This window comes from Chiloscyllium plagiosum, unplaced genomic scaffold, assembly GCF_037043375.1.
Source record: "Chiloscyllium plagiosum isolate Xiang-an unplaced genomic scaffold, Cpla_swu_hap1 HiC_scaffold_11, whole genome shotgun sequence".
NCBI lineage: Eukaryota > Metazoa > Chordata > Chondrichthyes > Orectolobiformes > Hemiscylliidae > Chiloscyllium > Chiloscyllium plagiosum.
The window spans coordinates 21,878,653-21,898,774 of record NW_028270149.1 but is presented as its reverse complement, the minus strand read 5'-3'; the positions used below and the strand labels follow the sequence as shown (position 1 = coordinate 21,898,774).

The window sequence follows — 20,122 nt, the reverse complement described above, 5'->3', positions numbered from 1 at the left end:
GGAACTCTGGGTGTACAGCTTTTTTATTCATTCGTGGGATGTGGCCATCACTGATTGGGCCAGCATTAATTGCTCATTCCTAGATGAGTTTGAGAATGTGGTGGTGACCTGTTTCTTAAACCAATGCAGACCATTTTGATTTGATTTATTATTGTCACATTCACCAAGGTACAGTGAAAAGTTTTGTTTTGCCTGCAGAACAAAGATAGTAGGGTGATAAAACAGAGTGAGGAGTGTAAAATTATAGCTGCAAAGAAGAGGTCTGATAACAGTGGGAAAGCTGTTGGTATATGGTGTGCTTATGTTTTTGTATCTCCTGTCTGATGGAAGGGATTATAACCAGGATAGGAAGGGTCTTTGATGATGTTGGCTGCCTTTCTGAGGCAGCGAGAAGGGTAGATGGAGTCAATGGATGGAAGGTTGGCTTGCGTGATGGACTGGGCTGTGTTCTCAACTCTGTAATTTCTTACGGTCCTGGGCAGAGCAGTTGCCATACCAAGCCCTGATGCATCCAGATAAAATATTTTCTATGGTGCATCAATAAAAATTGGTGAGAGTCCTTATGGACATGCTGAAGGTATACACACAGTACCATTACAGAAAGAGTTCCAGGATTTACTCTAGAGACAATGTAAGAATGGCAATATATATCTAAGTCAGGACAGTGAATGACTTGGAGGAGAAGCTTGCAAGTGGTAATGATATGCACTGCCCTTATCTTTTTAGAAGGTAGAGGTAATGGATTTTGAAGGTTCTGCCCAAGGGGCCTTGGTGAATTTCTGAGGTGTATCTGAGTGTTGGTGGTGGAGGGAGTGAATGTTTGTGGATATGGTCTCAATTAAATGGGCTGCTTTATCCTGAATGGTTTCAAGCTTCTTGACTGTTGTTGGAGCTGCACTCACTCACCATTGAAGTATCCTTTGGTGTAGGTTGGGATTAGAGTGGTGCTGGAAAAGCACAGCAGTTCAGGCAGCATCCGAGGAGCAGGAAAATCGACGTTTCGGACAAAAACCCTTCATCAGGAATACCTGATGAAGGGCTTTTGCCCGAAAGATATTCCTGATGAAGGGCTTTTGCCCGAAACGTCGATTTTCCTGCTCCTCGGATGCTGCCTGAACTGCTATGCTTTTCCAGCCCCACTCTAATCTAGATCTGGTTTCCAGCATCTGCAGTCATTGTTTTTACCTCTTTGGTACCACTGATACAGAGAATTTAAGACATCATAAAAATCAGAAGCAACTGGTTAGCATACTGAATAAAATCTAAGTGGCAATGAGGAAAAGGAAGGACAAGCAAAAATATACAATGTGTCATTTGAAGGTTTCATATACGCTTAACTTAAACTTTGTGAGATGTTTTAAAGATACATTCCAATTTGCAGGTTTCTTTCCCTCCAGTTTTCACCATCACTGTGGAAAGGAAAGGCCTGTTTTTGCCACTTTAGCAATTAGGAATGTAGCTGTACCTTTTATGAATCTTTTCCTCCAGATTATCTGCGCAGAATCCTTTCACCTCAAAGTCCACACCACAGGCCTGTAAAAGAAGTAAAATGCATTTTAGTTTAAGCTCACTGGGATAAAGACGTCACTAAAACTAAATTTCTAATTTTAACAAAGTCATTGTCCTTCCTTAATTATTAAGCTTTTAAGCAAACACTGTTAATCAAACTGTAAACTATACACCACTCTGTTCCCTGGACAACATCTCTGTCTCAAGTTTGCTGCAGTGTTCCAGCTAAGCTCAGTGCAAGCTGGAAGAACAGCACCTCGTTTTCCACTTGGGATCCCTGCAGCCCTCTGAACTCAATATTGAGTTCAATAATTTTAGGGCCTGAACTCTCTCATGTCCTAGTCTGCAACCCCACACACCAGGCCTTGTTATCACATAGCATGCCATTACACCTATTGTTAACCACTAACAGTCTCCATTAACAGCTATTCACCCTCCCAGCCAGATTGTTATCCATTCCTGTGTCTGTCCAGCTGTGCTCCTCTCTCTTTGGGCTCTATCCTTACCTATATGTTTACTCTTTACCCCCTTTCCCACCCTATCTTCTGCATATAAACTAACATTTTCCTCGCTCCCATCAGTTCTGAGGAAGGATCACCAGACCTGAAACGTTAATGTTGATTTCTCTTCACAGATGTTGCCAGACCCGCTGAGCTTTTCCAGTAACTTCTGCATTTGTTTATAATCTACACAAGTTACCAATCAATGGCAGGCTGTCAATATACTATTTGATGTGAGGTTCCATTGGCCTTTCCTTGTCCCTAGGATGGACATTGACTGCACTTTTGGATTATGTTGACTGCAGCCCCCAACCCCAGAGAGTGTAAGAAATTGACAGAAACAGGTCAATTTCTGAGAAGGGACAGCATTTAAAGAAGTTTTGGTGTCGAGCTTCATTTTGTGTGACAGTGTGAAACAATGACAGAATGTCAGAAGCTTGTCCTACATCTTTCCCTATCCGTTATTTCCCCAAAAATGTTAAAAGAAATTCAGGAGAAGAGGTGCAAACTGCTCTAGCAACTCACAAAGTCAAAAACTACTCCAATTTTCATTGCTTCCTCTCCCCTGCTTCAACCTGGATTGTTCTTACCGCAAGAATGGTCAATGTGTTTTTAGTTTAAAACCAGACTTTTCAGATTTCTGTGACACTAAAGCCCTAAGCTCCTTTGCTCTGGTTTACAGATACCTATATATAGGGCAACATGTGACTGAGGTTTATTTTTGAGATAGTGTGCTGCTACTTGCAACGTTTGCTGAGCTCTCGACCTGGAGTTTAGTTTATTCTGCACTGGACTGCTTACCAAATAATGGGAAACACATTTAAAATAACTTTAGAGTGTTTTTGCACTTGGCAGAATTTTAGCAATGTTTTTGGGAGTAAAATCACCATAGTCTTACCATACCATAGAGCTGCTCTCTCATTTGAGAGAGATGATTGGTTGTGGTTTAACCTGAGGGTCACCATGCTTCAGGCAAGAAGAGAGGTTGAGAAGGGGAATCTTTCGTAGTGGCCTCAGCCAGTGCAGAAATTGAACCCGCCATGTTGGCATCACTCTGCAGTGCAAGCCAGCTTTCCAGCTAAGTTTTGGGAATGTGTCCCACGACATATAACTATTTCTTCAAAAGCTAAAACCAATGTCTTTCAAGCTGATATAGGTACATGTCACCAACAGGTCCCATGTTTGTGACAGAAATCTTTAATGTCTCCAGTACGTGGTACTAATATAGCCACGTACCTCCTCGATAGTGTGGCACACTTTGTAAAGTTGACTGATGCAATTTTAACAGCAAGAACATCCTGGTGGATAAAAAGTATAATACAACTTTTTTTTCAATACTATCCATCAATGAATGTTATCAAACAGTAAAGGCCACAAGGTTTCAATGCTGCTATCATTTTGTCACCTCAACCGAAAGAAAAGCTTTCCTCCAGGCAAAAAAAAACCTTGTAAAAGATTAAATATTTGCTGCCTTATTTACCAATCAGCAGATGGTGCTGTTGCTTGTTGTGAATTACTGCTCAGCTGTCCACATCAAAGGATTACACTTCTGTGGAAGATCCCTCCATTTCTCCCTCATTTTTGTGTGTGTTACATTTCCCCCATGGATCCTTTGTGATGAAAGGTTCAAACTTGAGAGGGCATTGGTTTAAGGCGGTTGGCATAAGAAGCAATGCAGACGTGAAAAAAAAAGTCTTATACCACAAATTTACAACCTGGTCTACACTGCCTGAGTATGAGGCTGAGATCCATTCATTCCAGAGTTTTTCCAAGAAGGTTAGTTAAGAAGCTGAAGAGATTTTTTTTAAAAATCAAGTTACTGGGAAAGCTTGTGGGAATGGGACTAGCTGAGTTGCTCCTGAATTGGGCTGGTTTAACCTCAATGGATGTGACTGGTGTAGTGGTGCAGTGATCTTGAAAGATCCAGGCTAATTTCTGAAGGCATGGCTTCAAATCCCATGATGACAGGTGGTGGAATTTAAATTCACTTTATTAATTATTCTGGAATTAGAAACTTGTCTCCAGCATGGTGAGCATGAAACTTATTGATGGTTGTTAGAACCATATGATTCACAAATGCCTTTCAGAGAAGGAAATATGCCATTCTTACCCAGTTCGGTCTACATTTAACTCCAGCTGAAAGTTGCCTTCAGTGGATCTATAAACCAGTACTTAACTGCCCCGACCTAGCAAGTCTCTCAGTTCAAGGTCATTTAGGAACGGGTAACAATATTGCGCCATTGGCAATGCCCACATCGCATTAAAGAATAAAGAAAAAGTGTCATCTTGCTGTGCTGTAACCATTCTATGATTCTGCATGCTTATGTGTGCATCTGGGCTTATTGGTTGCAAAGCTAATGGAAAGTGACTCATTCATTGTTGGTCCTTCACAGACAAGGATGACTCTCTTCCATTGTCAGGATTAGTCCGTAGTTGGCAGTACAGACCGATGCAGCTACTGTAAGCTCTGTTACATTTGGGGCAGAGGGTGGTTGTGGGAAGAGGTGGGTAGGGGCATTGATGTGGCAGCGGGCTCCTTTCATTGTTTTTGCCTGGGTAGGAACAGGCTGGTCTGCCTTATCCTCGTTGTCAGGAGTCTTAGATGACCAGGATTAGGTTGTTGATGATTGATCAATACTCTTTGAACTGAAACCCAGCATGAATACATATCATCAGGGCAAAGTAAAATTGGCAAAAGGGAGAGGATAAAAAACATTTGTCTCTGCCTGTTGTTACATTATGGGAGACGATTGAGTCAACTGCCTTGCCTGTTGATGCTCTATAGTGGTGTTGAGAATGTTCCGACACAACTTTGCTGTACTCCAAATCTAGCAGAAGCTAATCAAAAACATTACATGTCTATAACAGCCCCTACAAAAAATAATGATGGTTCAAATGCAGTCCAGAATATGTGGCTTGGCTGAAAACATTCTGGGTCACTGGCTTATAACTTTAGCTACAGGCATACAGCCAACATTCCCTCTGTTGTACGACAGAGGATTTTGGTAACAATTGGAATGATCTGCTCTTGATTCCAGTACAGATGCTGTTGGGAATATAAACTCATGTTCTCTGTTGGTGAAGCTAAGCTGTTTTAAATCTGTTTGTTCTATTTGCACTTTTCTAATTGTGGCTGGTTTATAGACATGCTGAGGGCAACTTTCAGCTGTTGATCACCTAGAACGTGGGAAGGCATGTGTTCAACAGCTCAGTATCAAGTGGGATGACAATATTTATCAAATGGTATTTCCCCACAGAGCTGAAACTGAATGAGCAACAGAAACAGGTGACAGTGAAATTATGCAAATAAAGGGTTAATATTCAGGGGCAAAGTGACGCTCAGAGAGCTACACATGGTTTATACAATTAATGAATCTTAATTGATGGTCCTAAAAGGGATGCCTCTCAGGATGCCTCAAAAAGCTTTGAACTTAGAAATAACCTTTGTGGGCAATCATTATCTTCCACATCCACTTCTTTCCTACCCACTCCAGCCATCTGCCAGGATCTGACCTGCCAGCCAGCTCAGTAAAGCATCTGGTCATTGCTGCCTTGAACTATGGCAAAGCCCCATCTGGAGTATGCAGTCAAAGTAGGTGCAACATTATTAAGGTTGGGATGTAGAGAGAGCATTGACTTTGAGGAGGAGGTGTAGTCACTTTGTCAGCATCCTGCCTAGTACAGGTGGAGTTTGAAGATCATTCTTCATCCCCAATCCATGTTTCTTCATTTTCAATTAGGAAGTGCTTATCTAGCCAGGAGGTATTTCACAGAATTTATATTTACCTTCCCGTGATCTTCTGGTCCTGGCTGCAGGGTGATTGAACATGGCAGATTTGGAGGGATCTGGAAAGATTTAAATAATTTCAAAGCAAAATAAATTTCAAAATGACATTCAAATTATTGTCCTTGAGGCGCAAATGCTATTTTTACAAACAAACTCTTATGAGCCACTAAAAATCGAGAATTACTGAGTTAAATTTGCCTTCCTTAAAGAAAGTAATACAATTCTGCAAGACATGCATATTAAAGGCATGGTGGTTCAGTGGGGTTCGATTCAAGCTTCAGTCTGTGTGGAGTTTGTACATTTTCCCCATGTCTGTGTGGGTTTTCTCTCGGTGCTCCAGTTTCCTCCCACAATCCAAAGATGTAGATTGGCCATGCTAAATTGCCTGTAGTGTTAGGTGCATCAGGGGAAATGTAGAGAAATAAGGGAATGGGTCTGGGTGGGTTACTTTTTGGAGGGTCGATGTGGACTTGCTGGGCCGAAGGGCCTGTTTCCACACTGTAAGGGTTCTAAGTAGTTCATTACACTTAGTTTATTAACAGACCTTAAGTAAGATCACAAGGGATCAGTGTTCACATAAACCAGAGCAGATGTAGAAAGCTGAGGTATTTTAATCTTTTAAAAGTGACCTTTTCAATAATCAGAGCTCAAGAGCTGCAAAGATCTCTGTATTAATGCAAAGTGGAGTGCAGCAAAATGAGGGGTCAACCAAGGTGTAGCTGGATGACAGAATGGCTGCAAATTAACAATGTTGGATGTGTAAAGATGCTGCAAGTTAGAGGAATGAGACAAACTGTGAGCAGTAGACCTCCTGGCAGAAGCAGCTATAAGCAGCAGCAGCTAGTTACGTGAGGTGTTAGCCAGTTTGTGGCTAATGTTCATGAGGGCTATGATGAGATACAGGAAAGCATTGTAAATTTGGAAACTAGACTTGTGATTGGCAAATGCATTTCTGTATAGATAATTATCAGTTAGTACATTTTGGTAAGAAAAATAGGGATGAAAATGTGTTGCTGGAAAAGCGCAGCAGGTCAGGCAGCATCCAAGGAACAGGTGAATCGACGTTTCGGGCATAAGCCTTCTTCAGGAATCATTCCTGAAGAAGGGCTTATGCCCGAAATGTCGATTCTCCTGTTCCTTGGATGCTGCCTGACCTGCTGCGCTTTTCCAGCAACACATTTTCAGCTCTGATCTCCAGCATCTGCAGTCCTCACTTTCTCCAAGAAAAATAGGGAGGTCAGAATGAGCTGCAACAGTCTCCAATCCTACAAATGTTCTATGATTCTACAGATTTATCAAAAAATAAGGGGAATGTGTTTTAAGTCCCAGAAGCAGGTAGCATTAGAGTTAGATCTGAGGGTAAATGCAAAAAACACTGAACGTAAATAAAGTCATCGCAATTGCAGGTTTGACTAAGGCAGAACAAGAGGTAAAAACAATGACTGCAGATGCTGGAAACCAGATTCTGGATCAGTGTTGCTGGAAGAGCACAGCAATTCAGGCAGCATCCGAAGACAGGCAAAATCGACGTTTCGGGCAAAAGCCCTTCATCAGGAATAAAGGCAGAGAGCCTGAAGCGTGGAGAGATAAGCTAGAGGAGGGTGGGGGTGGGGAGAGAGTGGCATAGAGTACAATAGGTCAGTGGGGAAGGAGATGAAGGTGATAGGTCAGGGAGGAGAGCTTCAGGGCTGAGGAAATGACCTGGGAGTTGCAGTGAGAGAGAGACTCCCTGAGATTCTTGTAGAGAGAGGAGGAAAACTTCTTCAAGGCAGGCAGAACAAGAGGCAGACGGAAAATTCAGTCACGTGAGTGTTGGTCATTTCAACATTACAATGAGGCTGCATGGCTTCATTTTAATATTCTTCGTATTGTATGCACAACCCCCACAATCTAGGTCCCAGGATGAAAAATTGCCATGACTCATTCACCACCCCACCACCAAAACTGTCCAGAATCTGCACTTTCAGACCTTCTACTCCTGGCAATCTAGTCGTCTATCATTGGGAATCCCACTCAAAGCAGCCTCACCAGGAAACTCTGCAGGATATTCAGTAAACCTCTTCTATGGGTCTTCCCACCTCCCATTAGCAGTGGGTCATGTCCCTTCCCCTGAGCCAGAGGCTGTGGCTTCAAGTCCTACAGAAGGGTCTAACATCCAAAGAACGTGTGTCCATTGTGTGGTCCAACAGGTGAAGGATCAACCACTAAATCTTTCCAACAGTTGCCAACGCCAAGTGGTATGAGTGAGAGAGATTACTGGTCACTGATGTGGTGGAACGAGAGTTGGAGCCTCTCCCATTACAATCCATAATTCCAGATGTCAAAATGCCTGTAAAAATGCATGTTGGCATAGCAACTCATCTCCCTGGGTGATCCTGCCATCATACTTGTTCAGAACTTGGCCACGGCATGATTAGATCATCATTTTGATCTCTCCATTATGAGAAAAGAAGTATTGGAGAAGGTGCAAAAAAGATTTATTCAAATGATACCCCCAGAACTGAGAGGCCATAACTTTTAGGAAATATTGGAAATAAAATCCTGTAGTTAATTTTAGCAGGGAGCCCAGGAAATCCATAATTCTGGGTTAGCTATCAGAACTGACGGTTTTGATAACAACAAAGGCCATCTGGTAACATTACAGTCATACCTGGAAGAGGAAAGGATAGCAGTTTTCTTTCAGCTTGTTAGCCAGCTGCTCCTGCAGGGGAGTCAGTGGCTTTTTGTTGTCTGCAACTGGTGGATAGACCTGGATTGTCTCACAGTAAATATCTTTTCGGAAACTAAGGCCCATGACATCCAAATCTTCCCGTCCATATCGGAATGCACACGTCAACATCACATAAGCTGTTTAAACAGGGAAATAAGAAAAGCATTTTCAGCAAGTGAATTACTAATACTTTTATGTTTATAGGGAATTAAATGTAATGGTTTAATGGTTGTACGTAGTACTATTAGCAAAGTAATAGGGGCTTGTGGTTCTGTAAAAAAGCATATTTGGGACACAAAGCCACATATTCAGATATTAGGACAAGAGATCAACCACTTGATCAAACATGTAGGTTTTAAGGTGTGTTTTTCTAAAGCAGTTTCTGTCAACCAGAGAGAGAGGCAGTGCTGGTTCATACAGATTAACACTGGCTATTATTTTATGGTCCATCTGTAAGTTTGTTTATCTTAGAATGCCTTTTAGGGGAAGGTGACATCATGGAACTTCCTGACTCCAAATATGGCCGCCAAACCTTCCTTCTCTATCAGTATTTTCACTCTGCATTAGCTAATGTCCTGGATGTATACACATTGGGTGTTCCTCTCCACTGGGCCACCTATGAGATAATTCTATCGCAATGCTCTATGGAGAGGCCTCGCATGTCAATACCAAACCTTGCTTGGGTCATAGAGTACCAGCACCTGAGAGGGTGATAGCTTTTTCTTCACTGATCTGAAAGTTATGGCTTGGCTACGTGACCATTTCCAAGGCTGCCTCTTTTTTTTCAGGAACTGATGCAAAGGAAGGAGGTCAGGTTAAGTATACATTTTCGGTAATAATTCACCAGCCCAAGGAAAGGCTCAAGCTCCGGTACAGAAATGGGAACCAGGACACCTTTGATTACCTACCCTTTATTCTGTCGACTCTGTAGTCTAATTAGAGTACTAGGGGTGCCTGAAACACATTTTTCCCTTTGGCATATAACCATCTGGGAGAGCTATCGAAGGACTATGTCCAAATTCTCGAAGTGCTCTTTATTGGTCTTCCCTTTTATTACCATGTCATCTAGACAAGTAGTGACCTGGGGTAGACTTTGCAAAATGTTCTCCATCATTCACTGAAAACTTCTCAGGCAAACCTTTTATATTGTTACAAACCCTTATGGCTATTAATTATAGCATACTTCTGGGAATCTTCCTTTAAAGACAATTGCAAGTACGCATGGCTCCACAGAGACCAGTATCCCATTACTAAGGCATCCTTTATTTAAATGTGGAGAGTCTTTGACACTCGTCCAGTTCCCTAAGAGCTAGCTCTCAGATCGAAAAGGATGTCTGATACTCCTGTTTTTACATGTCAGCCAGGGCTCCCATATTGGACCAGATTAACAGCCCCAATCATGGAACTCATATTGTGTGAGGTCCAGCTGACTGACCTCGTTAGAATCACATCTTTTTCCATGTAGTTGACAGTGACCACTGGGGTACCACAGGGATCAGTGCTTAGACCACAGCTTGTTCATGATGTGTATTAATGATTTAAATGAGGGAGCTAAACGTAATGTCTCTGAGTTTGCAGACTACACAATGCTGAAAGGAAGGGTGAACTGTGAGGTGAGTGAAGAAGCTTCAGTGTGATTTGGATTAGTTAAGTTTGTGGACAAATGCATGGCAGTTGACATATAATATAGATAAGCATTGCCACTTTGGTAACAAAGATATGAATTCAGATGATTATATAAATGGTAATTGATTAGGAAAAGAAAGTGGCTCAGCGGTTAGCAGTGCTGCCTCACAGCACCAGGGTCCCAGGGTTTGATTCCAGCCTCGGGTGACTGTCTGTGTGGAGTTTGCACATTCTCCCCGTGTCTGTAGGGTACCCTCTGGATGCTCCAGTTTCCTCCCACAGTCCAAAGATGTGCAGGTCAGGTGAATTGGCCGTGCTAAATCGCCCATAGTGTTAAGTGCATTAGTCAGAGGGAAATGGGTCTGGGTGGGTTACTCTTCGGAGGGTCGGTGTGGACTGGTTGGGCCAAAGGGCCTGTTTCCACACTGTAGGGAATCTAATCTAAAAAAAGGGGGGGTACAACATACCCAGATGTCCTTGTATACCAGTCTCTGAAAATAAGCATACAGGTGCAAGAGGCAATGAAAAAGGCAAATGGTATTTTGGCCCTTATGGTGGGAGGATTTGAGTACAGGAGCAAGGATGCTATGCTGCAACTATCCAGGGCCTTGTTGAGACTGTGTGCAGTTTTGGTCGCCTAATCTGAGGAAGGATGGTCTGGCTTTGGACGGAGTACAATGAATGTATACCAAACTGGTGCCTGGGATGACAGGACTGACACACAATGAGAGACTAGATTCGTTAGGACTATATTCACTGGAATTCAGAAGAATGAGGGGTTATCTCATAGAAACCTATAAAATTCTAATAGGGCCGGATAGGATAAATGTAAGAGGGATGTTCCTGATGATCAGTGAGGCCAGATCCAAGGGTCATAGTTTAAGGATGTGGGGTAGGCCATTTAGGACTGAGGTAAGGAGAACTTTTATTTCACCCAGAGACCAGTGCGCTTATCAAATTCTCTGCCACAGAAAGCAATCAAGGTCAAACATTGGATGTTTTAAAGATGCAGTTAGATGTAGTTTTTGGGGCATTGGAATCAAAGGTTATCGGGAGAAATTGGGAACAGTTGCCATGATCACATTGAATAGTGGAGCAGGCTCAAAGAGCTACTTCTGCTCCTGGTTTCTGTGTTTCTGTTTCTACATGAAGTTAATACATGAAGGAGTCCTGGTCTAATTAAGACATGTACAAATTCAAAGGGCTGAATGGCCTCCTTTTCCTCAGTTGCTCAGAGTTAGATTTTCAAACCAGAGTCTAAGAGTAGCAAAAAGCCTTCAAAGGGATCGTGGGAATACCCAAATCAGCATATTGATGACTTTTCTTCATTGCAGTTGTTGACTGAATTTTACCTTTGTCTAAGTAATAATACTACATTATTTATAAAAGTGATCTATAAAGATCTGAAATGTTTGTTCTGAAGGTCTGAATTTGGATCTAAGTGTGCCACTTTTGTTTTCCTGGCTCTGTAGAACACAGCCTCTTCACTGAGTTGATGTCGGATGGGCACACAAGTCTGCTACAGTTTTTGAATTGTATCAAATATATTGTTGGGCTATTGAGTCTGCCTAATATTCTACACAGTGGCTGCATACTTCGCAAGAAGTCATAGTGAATTCAAGAAAGCTTTCATTAAGCATGGGTTCAGTTCCCAGATAAATCCCTAATAATTTATCAATAAACTACTTCTCAGAGTTACCTTGCTGCCAGTAGAGGTAAGTGACCAAATTCAAACTGGACATTAGACCTTTCTCATCAACATTCGATGACAGCTGGTTTACAGCTCAGCAACAGAGCACTGGAGTCAGCAGAAAACCAGAGATGGGAGAAAGTTGTGTGGTGGGCCCACATTAGTGTCTCCATTGAATAATCAAAACATGGAAAGGAAAGTCTGTTAACTCCTTACCTCTTCTGTCCTTTAAATAATCTGGATCAAGCAGCAACATGCCATCTGCAAGAAATAAATCACACATTGTTTAAATTAACAACATGAATACAATCTACTCAACAAAAATTGTGCTTCGTGAATTCTAACACCAGTTAGGATTAGAACTCCCTTAGGTATAACTTTAACATAAAGTTGTTAAGATACATGTATTTCAGCCCATTTATTACCCTGATTGAGATACAGAAATTCAAAAGACTGATTTCCTGAAATACTTGCAAGACATATCCTTTGTTTACTTAGCCTTGTTCTAACCTTCTCAAGATGCTTCCCTCCTGCCAATTAGGTCCACGAGCAATACGGATCTTCAGGACAATGTCCAAATAACCAGCCTCTGTGTGTGATTATACTGCAGCCTATCTGAGTGCGATCAGAGCTAATAAGAACATAGGAACATAAGAACTAAGAGCAGGAGTTGGTGATCTGGCCCCTTGAGCCTGCTCTGCTATTCAATAAGGTCATAGCTGACCTTTTCATGGCCTCAGCTCCACTTACCTGCCCTCTCACCATTACCTTTAATTCCTTTACTGTTCAAAGCATTATCTATCATAGCTTTAAAAACATTTACTGAGGAAGCCTCAACCACTTCTTTGGGCAGAGAATTCCAGAGATTCTCATCCCTCTGGGTGAAGAAGTTCCTTCTCAATTCAGTCATAAATCTGCTCCCCCTAATTTTCAGGCTATGCTCTCTTGTCCTAGTTTCACCCACCAGTGAAAACATCCTCTCTACATTTACCTTATCTATTCCCTTCATAATTTTATGTGTTTCTATAAGATTCCCCTTCATTTTTCTAAATTCCAATGAATGCAATCCCAGTTTACTTAGTGTCTCCTGCTAAGCCAACCTCCTCGACTCTGGAATCAACCTAGTGAACCTCCTCTGCACCCTCTCTAGTGCCAGTACGTCCTTTGTCAAGTAAGGAGATTAAAACTACAAGCAGTACTCCAGGTGTGGCCTCACCAGCACACTATACAGACGCAACATAACCCCTATGCTTTTAAACTCATCCCCTTTAGCAATGAAGGACAAAATTCTATTTGCCTTCCTAATTAGTTGTTGTAAGTGCAGACCAACCTTCTGTGATTCATGCTCAAGCACACCCAGGTCCCTCTGCGCAGCAGCATTCTGCAATTTCTTACCATTCAAGTAGGCTACTAGATTAGGTGTGATTGAGGTTCACAAGGAAGAGGTATTAGAAATCCTGCAGAGTATGAAAATAGATAAGTCCCCTGAGCCAGATGGGATTTATCCTAGGATCCTCTGGGAAGCCAGGGAGGAGATTGCCGAGCCTTTGGCATTATCATTGTCTACGGGAATAGTGCCAGAAGACTGGAGGATAGCAAATGTGGTTCCCCTGTTCAAGAAAGGGAGTAGAGACACCCCAGGTAATTATAGACCCAGTGAGCCTTACTTCAGTTGTTGGTAAAGTGTTGGAAAAGGTTATAAGAGATAGGATTTATAATCATCTAAAAAAGAATAATTTGATTATGGATAGTCAGCACAGTTTTGTGAAGGGTAGGTCATGCCTCACAAACCTTATTGAGTTCTTTGAGAAGGTGACCAAACAGGTAGATGAGAGTAAACCAGTTGATGTGGTGTATATGGATTTCAGCAAGGTGTTCGATAAGGTTCCCCACAGTAGGCTATTGTACAAAATGCAGAGGAATGGGATTGTGGGAGATATAGCAGTTTGGATCAGTAATTGGCTTACTGAAAGAAGACAGGGGGTGGTGGCTGATGGGAAATGTTCATCCTGGAGTCCAGTTACCAGTGGTCTACCGCAAGGGTCGGTGTTGGGTCCACTGCTGTTCATCATTTTTATAAACGACCTGGATGAGGGTGTAGAAGGGTGAGTTAGTAAATTTGCAGACAACACTAAGGTCAGTGGAGTTGTGGATAGTGGCGAAGGATGTTGTAGGTTACAGAGAGACATAGATAAGCTGCAGAACTGGGTTAAGAGGTGGAAAATGGAGTTTAATGCGAACAAGTGTGAGGTGATTTACTTTGGTCATAGTAACCGGAATACAAAGTACTGGGCTAATGGTAAGATTCTTGGTAGTGTAGATGAGCAGAGAGATCTCGGTGTCTGGGTACACAGATCCTTGAAAGTTGCCACCCAGGTTGACAGGGTTGTTAAGAAGGCATACAGTGTTTTAGCTTTTATTAATAGAGGGATCGAGTTCCGGAACCATGAGGTTATGCTACAGCTGTACAAAGCTCTGGTGCGGCTGCACTTGGAGTGTGGTATACAGTTCTGGTCACCGCATTATAAGAAGGATGTGGAAGCTTTGGAAAGGGTACAGAGGAGATTTACTAGGATGTTGCCTGGTACGCAGGGAAGGTCTTATGAGGAAAGGCTGAGGGACTTGAGGCTGTTTTCGTTGGAGAGAAAAAATTTGAGAGGTGACTTAACTTAATAGAGACATTTAAGATAATCAGAGGGTTAGATAGGGTGGACAGGGAGAGCCTTTTTCCAAGAATGGTGACGGCGAGCACGAGGGGGCATAGCTTTAAATTGAGGGGTATAGATATAGGACAGATGCCAGAGGTAGTTTCTTTACTCAGAGAGTAGTAAGGGTATGGAATGCTTTGCCTGCAATGGTAGTAGATTCGCCAACTTTAAGTGCATTTAAGTCGTCATTGGACAAGCATATGGATGTACATGGAATAGTGTAGGTTAAATGGGCTTCAGATTGGTATGACAGGTCGGCGCAACATCGAGGGATGAAGGGCCTGTACTCTGCTGTAATGTTCCATGTTCTAAATGTTCTAAGTTCTATGAACTGTCATTTTTACCGTTATCTCTACTGAAATGAATGACTTCACATTTATTAACATATTCTGGTCCTATGTCTGTCCAACCTCTGCCCGTGTCTATTTTGCAGCAAGTTGCACACCAGTGAGGGCTTGGCTCTTTTTAAAAAAGACCTGAGGGGTAACTTTTTTAACTTTTTCACAGAGAGGGTGATGCATGCATGGAACAAGCTGCCAGAGGAATTGGTGAAGGCTGGTACAATTGCAACATTTAAAAGACATCTATATGGGTGTAGAGGGATATGGGCCAAATGCTGGCAAATGGAACTAGGTCAGATTGGAATGTCGAGTCAGTGTGAATGAAGGGTCTTTTTCCATGCTGTATAACTCTGTGACTCTATCTTGCGGCTAAAATCGAAAATTTGCTCCCTTCACAGCTAAAGTGGAGAATTCTAGCATTTTACACAAACAGACTTTATGACTCCTGCTATCTTTAAAAGAAATGATTCCGCTTTAATGACAGTTTTGTTGAATGATTCCTGCTTCTTGCAATTTAATTAAATTATTCCTGCATTCATTAAAGGTCCTCTGCCTTTTACATGGCCTGAATAAAGTTCAGAATACTTTCTTTCTCCATTTGACCAACTGGGCCGAGGCTTTTCACTTGCCCAACATGGTTGCTTTAATTACTGGAATAGTGACACTCCTGGATTTGTGACCTCAGATTAGTGTTCCTTTCAAGGCCGTTCAGTTCCATTTCTGCATCCATGGATTGTGGTGCTCCACACTAACTGCCCCACTCCCTCCCAACTCCCCATTCAAATGGCTGTGATGCTTTCTCAGGCTGAATTCTTGCACCTTTTTAATAAGTCTCTTAGCCAATTTGGGATTTTTATCTTTATGTTAGAGCTTCCAATGTCCGTTCACTCGTTGTTAAACACCAAATTGGGACACCTCCCACAGACACCATCTTTTAATGCTGCCTATTTCTATTTTGCAGTTACTCATTCTCCTTTTCCAGAAACTTGTGAACGATTCTGTTATGGTGTGTCTCCGACCAGATCTGACATGCTTGTACCCATTCACTAGAGCTTTTTTCCTTGTTGATGATTGCCATGAGGATTTCTTCTGTTGGGTTTTGAAATCATCAAGCCTTTCCTGCTGATGATTCATGTGTTACATGAGCAGGTGACTTCAAGTTGAATCTTAAAATATCACACCACTGTTCACAGCCTTGTGTAAGCAGCCAAATCAAATCCATACTGCCACCCACAATATTGTATGGACATGCCAGCTCACTATGTTGTAGGAGAATTGTTTGGTCTAGTGTGAAGGCAGAAAATTATATCCTCGTCTAATTAGAAGAGTCTCTTGTAGTTCATGAGATGTAGTTTATTGCATGTTCACAATGACTGCCAGTTATAATGGTATAGTGGACATTGTTAACAGAGGACTGAGGAGGACCACAGATGTTAGATCTCACTCCTTCAAGATCTTAAGCTGTTCTGCCCAAAAGGAGAAAGTCAGGACTGCAGATGCTGGAGACGAGAGTCAAGAGTGTGCGTTGCTGGAAAAGCACAGCAGGTCAGACAGCATCTGAGGAGCAGGCATAAGCCCTTCATCAGGAATGAGACTTGTGGGTCGGGGCTGAGAGATAAATGGGAAGGGAGTTGGGGCTGGGGAGAGGTAGCTGGGAAAGTGATAGGTGGATGAAGGTGATAGGTCAGAGGGGGCAGTGATGGACTGGTCCGAAGGGTGGTGCTGAGTAGGAGGCTGGGGACTGGGATAATGTGAGGAGAGGGGAAATGAGGAAGCTATTCAAATCCACATTTATCCTGTGTGGTTGCAGGGTCCCAAGGTGGAATATGAGGTGTTCCTCTTCCAGGCATCAGATGGTCATGGTCTGGCGGTGAAGGAGGCCCAGGACCTGCATGCCCTTGATGAAGTGGGAGGAGGAGTTGAATTGTTCACCATGGGGCAGTAGAGTTGGTGTTGTGGGTGTCACAGAGATGTTCTCTGAAACAATCCAAAAGAAGGCGTCCTGTATCCCCGATGTAGAGGAGACCACACTGGGTGCCATGGATGCAGTCCATGCCCACAAGTCCATATGGCATCATTATAATGGTTGATGCTTATAACACTCTTCTGTATGAACCTATTCCAATAAATGTACATCATTAGTCCATGTAGTATGGAACGGTGTATTCCTGGCTCTGTATTGAACATTTTTTCTTGAAGCTGTACCATCTATTGAACATTCTCCACCATCTTTGACCTCCAGGATGTTAGCAGACTCAGTAAACATCACACCCCAGGACAGTGATACAGACACATTCTCACAGGGGCTCCTGGAGGGTTTGCCTTACTGGTGCTGACTCCCCAGCATCAGCTGTCAGTCACCCCATGGTGCCTCCCCCAAGCCCTGCTGCATCTTATCTCAACTTACATTCAAGAAGCATTAGGATCTAATGCTGTATTTTTCCCATTGACCCCATTCAAAGAATTTTCCAAGTAGGAAAAAGTTGGAATCCATGACATTTTGGATATTTTTGAGGGTAGTGTTGGGAGTCTGGGGCATTCCATGCAAGCCACAGGGCTGTCCCAGCAAACCTGGTCATCTGACCACTATGACCAAGGAAGGAAATCATGGGCTTTGATTCCTCTCCAACTGCTGAGCCCCCTATGGACAGCATGACGGCTCAGTGATCAGCAAAGTGCCTCACAGTGCTAAGGACCTGGGTTCAATTCTACCCTTTGGTGACTGTGTGAAGTTGTACATTCTCCCTCTGGGTGCTCCGGTTTCCTCCCACCATCAAAAGGTGTGCAGGTTAAATGGCTTGGTCATGTGAAATGCAATGTTAAAGGGCAAGGTGGGAGGTGCTGGTAGCTCCGGCTTGTTTGCTCTTTGGACAGTCATTGTGGACACAATGAGCTAAATGGTCTGCTTCCACACTGTAGGGATTCTTAGATTTTTCAAATATCTACCTCATGCCCACTTTAACTCTGGACAACCACTGTTGAGCACCTTCTCAATCCACTTCAGGAGTTACAGAATAAGGTGGTGCAGCACTAATTTATCTGGAAATACAGTCATGCAGTAATAGTAACTTCCACATGTGAGTTAGCTGATTATATATTTGATCTCACACAGAAGAAGTCAGAAGAATATGTTAGTGTCCTTATCCTTAATCATCAACCTTCCATGGATACAAATAAAGCAATTTTTTTCCTCAGCATCACAATATTTTAAAATAGCATGAGACAACAAGCTTATTAGAAACAAAAGTTTTCTTTTCAAAGTAGCTGACACACAGTTCTACGCAAGAAAGCCCATCACCCAAATTACACCTTTCCAGACTGGTAAGGTTAATGCATTTGTATTGCATATGCATAAAGCTGGAGCACTTTAACCAGACAGTTATTATACCTTTCAATACAACACCTTCTTAATCCCCAATTCAAAGAGCGCTGAATTCTCCTGTATAAGTTATAATCCAAAAAAACTCACTCCACCTCAGAATCGATAGAACTTCTGTTAATTTCTGCAGTGGTCACGTTAATGGGAATAATGTTGCAGAATATATATTCATTTACTAGAAACAGGGGTGAAATAATTGTAATTTTGTTTTTTTAACATACATTTAATAGAGGAGGTTTTTATTCCAACTTTCTAGATTCTGAGTTAGACTTGAAACACGCTTGTCTTGCCACTGGCAATCTTCCCTTCTTTTCTTATTCTCTTCCACCTACCTTGAAGATGAGAACTTAAGCTGGGTTTTCACTAACCCTTTTGCACACTGCTCATACTATCTTAGAAACGATAACAAGCAGAACATTCAACTGCAGCCATCCAGTATTCACGTGATGGGAGTCTGTTAGCTCATTTGGCTGGATGGCTAGTTTGTAAGAGAGAGTGACATCATCCATGTGGGTTCAATTCCCACAGTAGCTGAGTTAAAAATCACACAACACCAGTCCAACACCGCCATCTCAAAATCACAGTAGCTGAGGTCACTATGCCTCTTGACCTTGATTTTCACCTGAGACATGATGACCATCAGGTACCCTCCAATTATCTCTCTCTAAAGGAGAAGTAGCCCTATAGTCTTCTAGGACTGTGGTGACTACTGCTATCTGTACTTCAAAAGAGGACAATAATTGGATTCTGATCAACTCTCACCCTCATTGTCCAGGCAGGAATAAATTCCACTTGTGAAGTCTTATTACCACTGTGGCTGTGAACAGAGATTGAACCCAGAATATTTCTAGTTTTCAATTATCACTTATTCACTAGTTTACAGAGGGAACTTGAAACTTCCATTGAAAAAGACTGAATGGAAAGATATTTGATCTATTAGAACTTTACAAGTGCTTACTCATAAACACTTTGCTATGTGCATTGCATAGGCAGAGGGGATACACACACAGTCATACTGTACACCATCACTTCTGATTCATAGATGGTCATCCTTAAGGTACTTACCAACTGGGTCCACAGTGTCGACATGATCTACAAAGTCTCGCTTTCCCAGATAAAGTGAGAGCTGTTGATAGAATATTTCATACAAGGCTGTAAATCAATCTCCAACACTACACTTATCACAGAAGTCAAAACTACCTCAAAGCCTTCCTGCTGGGAGAGAAATAATAGAATTACAGGTAACCAAAAAGGAAAGAGGTACAAATGGAACAGTGAAATTAAAAATGTCCAACAGTGATATCATGACAAAAGATTAAATGAACAGTCAATCAGATTCTCAGACAAGAGCCTGAAGATACTAACCTTGGCATTGGGGCTTGTCTTTTTGAAAACTCTGGAAATTGAAAAGTAAAGAATTACCCAATGTAGTACATACTTTCTAACTGTACATTAATGTGACAGGTGTGCCTTTGCAATAAAAAGAGGAGTTGTTTAAATATTCCGTAAGTTGAAGAGTTTAATTGGCAAATAGACTATCAATTCTCATTATAATGGTCTGTTAACCAGCCAAAAAATTCAATCCCAAATATATATTCCCAAGAAAAACATCAGCTAGTTTACTTGATCTTTCCATGTGACTTAAAAGTTTGGCAGCTAGGAATACGATTGTCATTTCCCTCTGGTCCTTCCTAAGAGTAAAAATATTTTTTTCTCTGATTTGGTGATCAGAATCATATGAAGCCCTCCATATTATGATGTAATCTGATGATAGTTCCATATACTATATCAATGCTTCATAGGGACATAGGAAATAGGTGCAGGAGTATGCTCTTCCACCTCTTAACCCTGTTTCACCATTCAGTGAGATCA

The 20,122-nt window shown here is 42.1% G+C and overlaps 1 protein-coding gene across 7 annotated transcripts in view; it reads right to left on the bottom strand.

Annotated features, from left to right (window-relative positions):
- Nucleotides 1-20,122, bottom strand: part of LOC122557386 (beta-arrestin-1-like) — a 71,902-nt gene that overhangs the window by 33,403 nt on the left and 18,377 nt on the right. For 2 of the 7 annotated variants that reach the window (XM_087991891.1, XM_087991892.1), the window contains exons 2-8: nt 19,616-19,646; nt 19,316-19,376; nt 13,790-13,907; nt 12,039-12,083; nt 8,447-8,643; nt 5,796-5,855; nt 1,466-1,533 (exon numbers count right to left, since the gene is read on the bottom strand). In XM_087991891.1, coding sequence (XP_087848017.1) covers nt 1,466-1,533; nt 5,796-5,855; nt 8,447-8,643; nt 12,039-12,078 — 365 coding nt within the window. In that variant the 5' untranslated portion in view covers nt 12,079-12,083; nt 13,790-13,907; nt 19,316-19,376; nt 19,616-19,646. Of the gene's footprint in view, nt 1-1,465; nt 1,534-5,795; nt 5,856-8,446; nt 8,644-12,038; nt 12,084-13,789; nt 13,908-19,315; nt 19,466-19,615; nt 19,647-20,122 lie in introns of all 7 variants that reach the window. The other 5 variants (XM_087991887.1, XM_043705044.2, XM_087991890.1 and 2 more) reach the window with 4 other exon arrangements.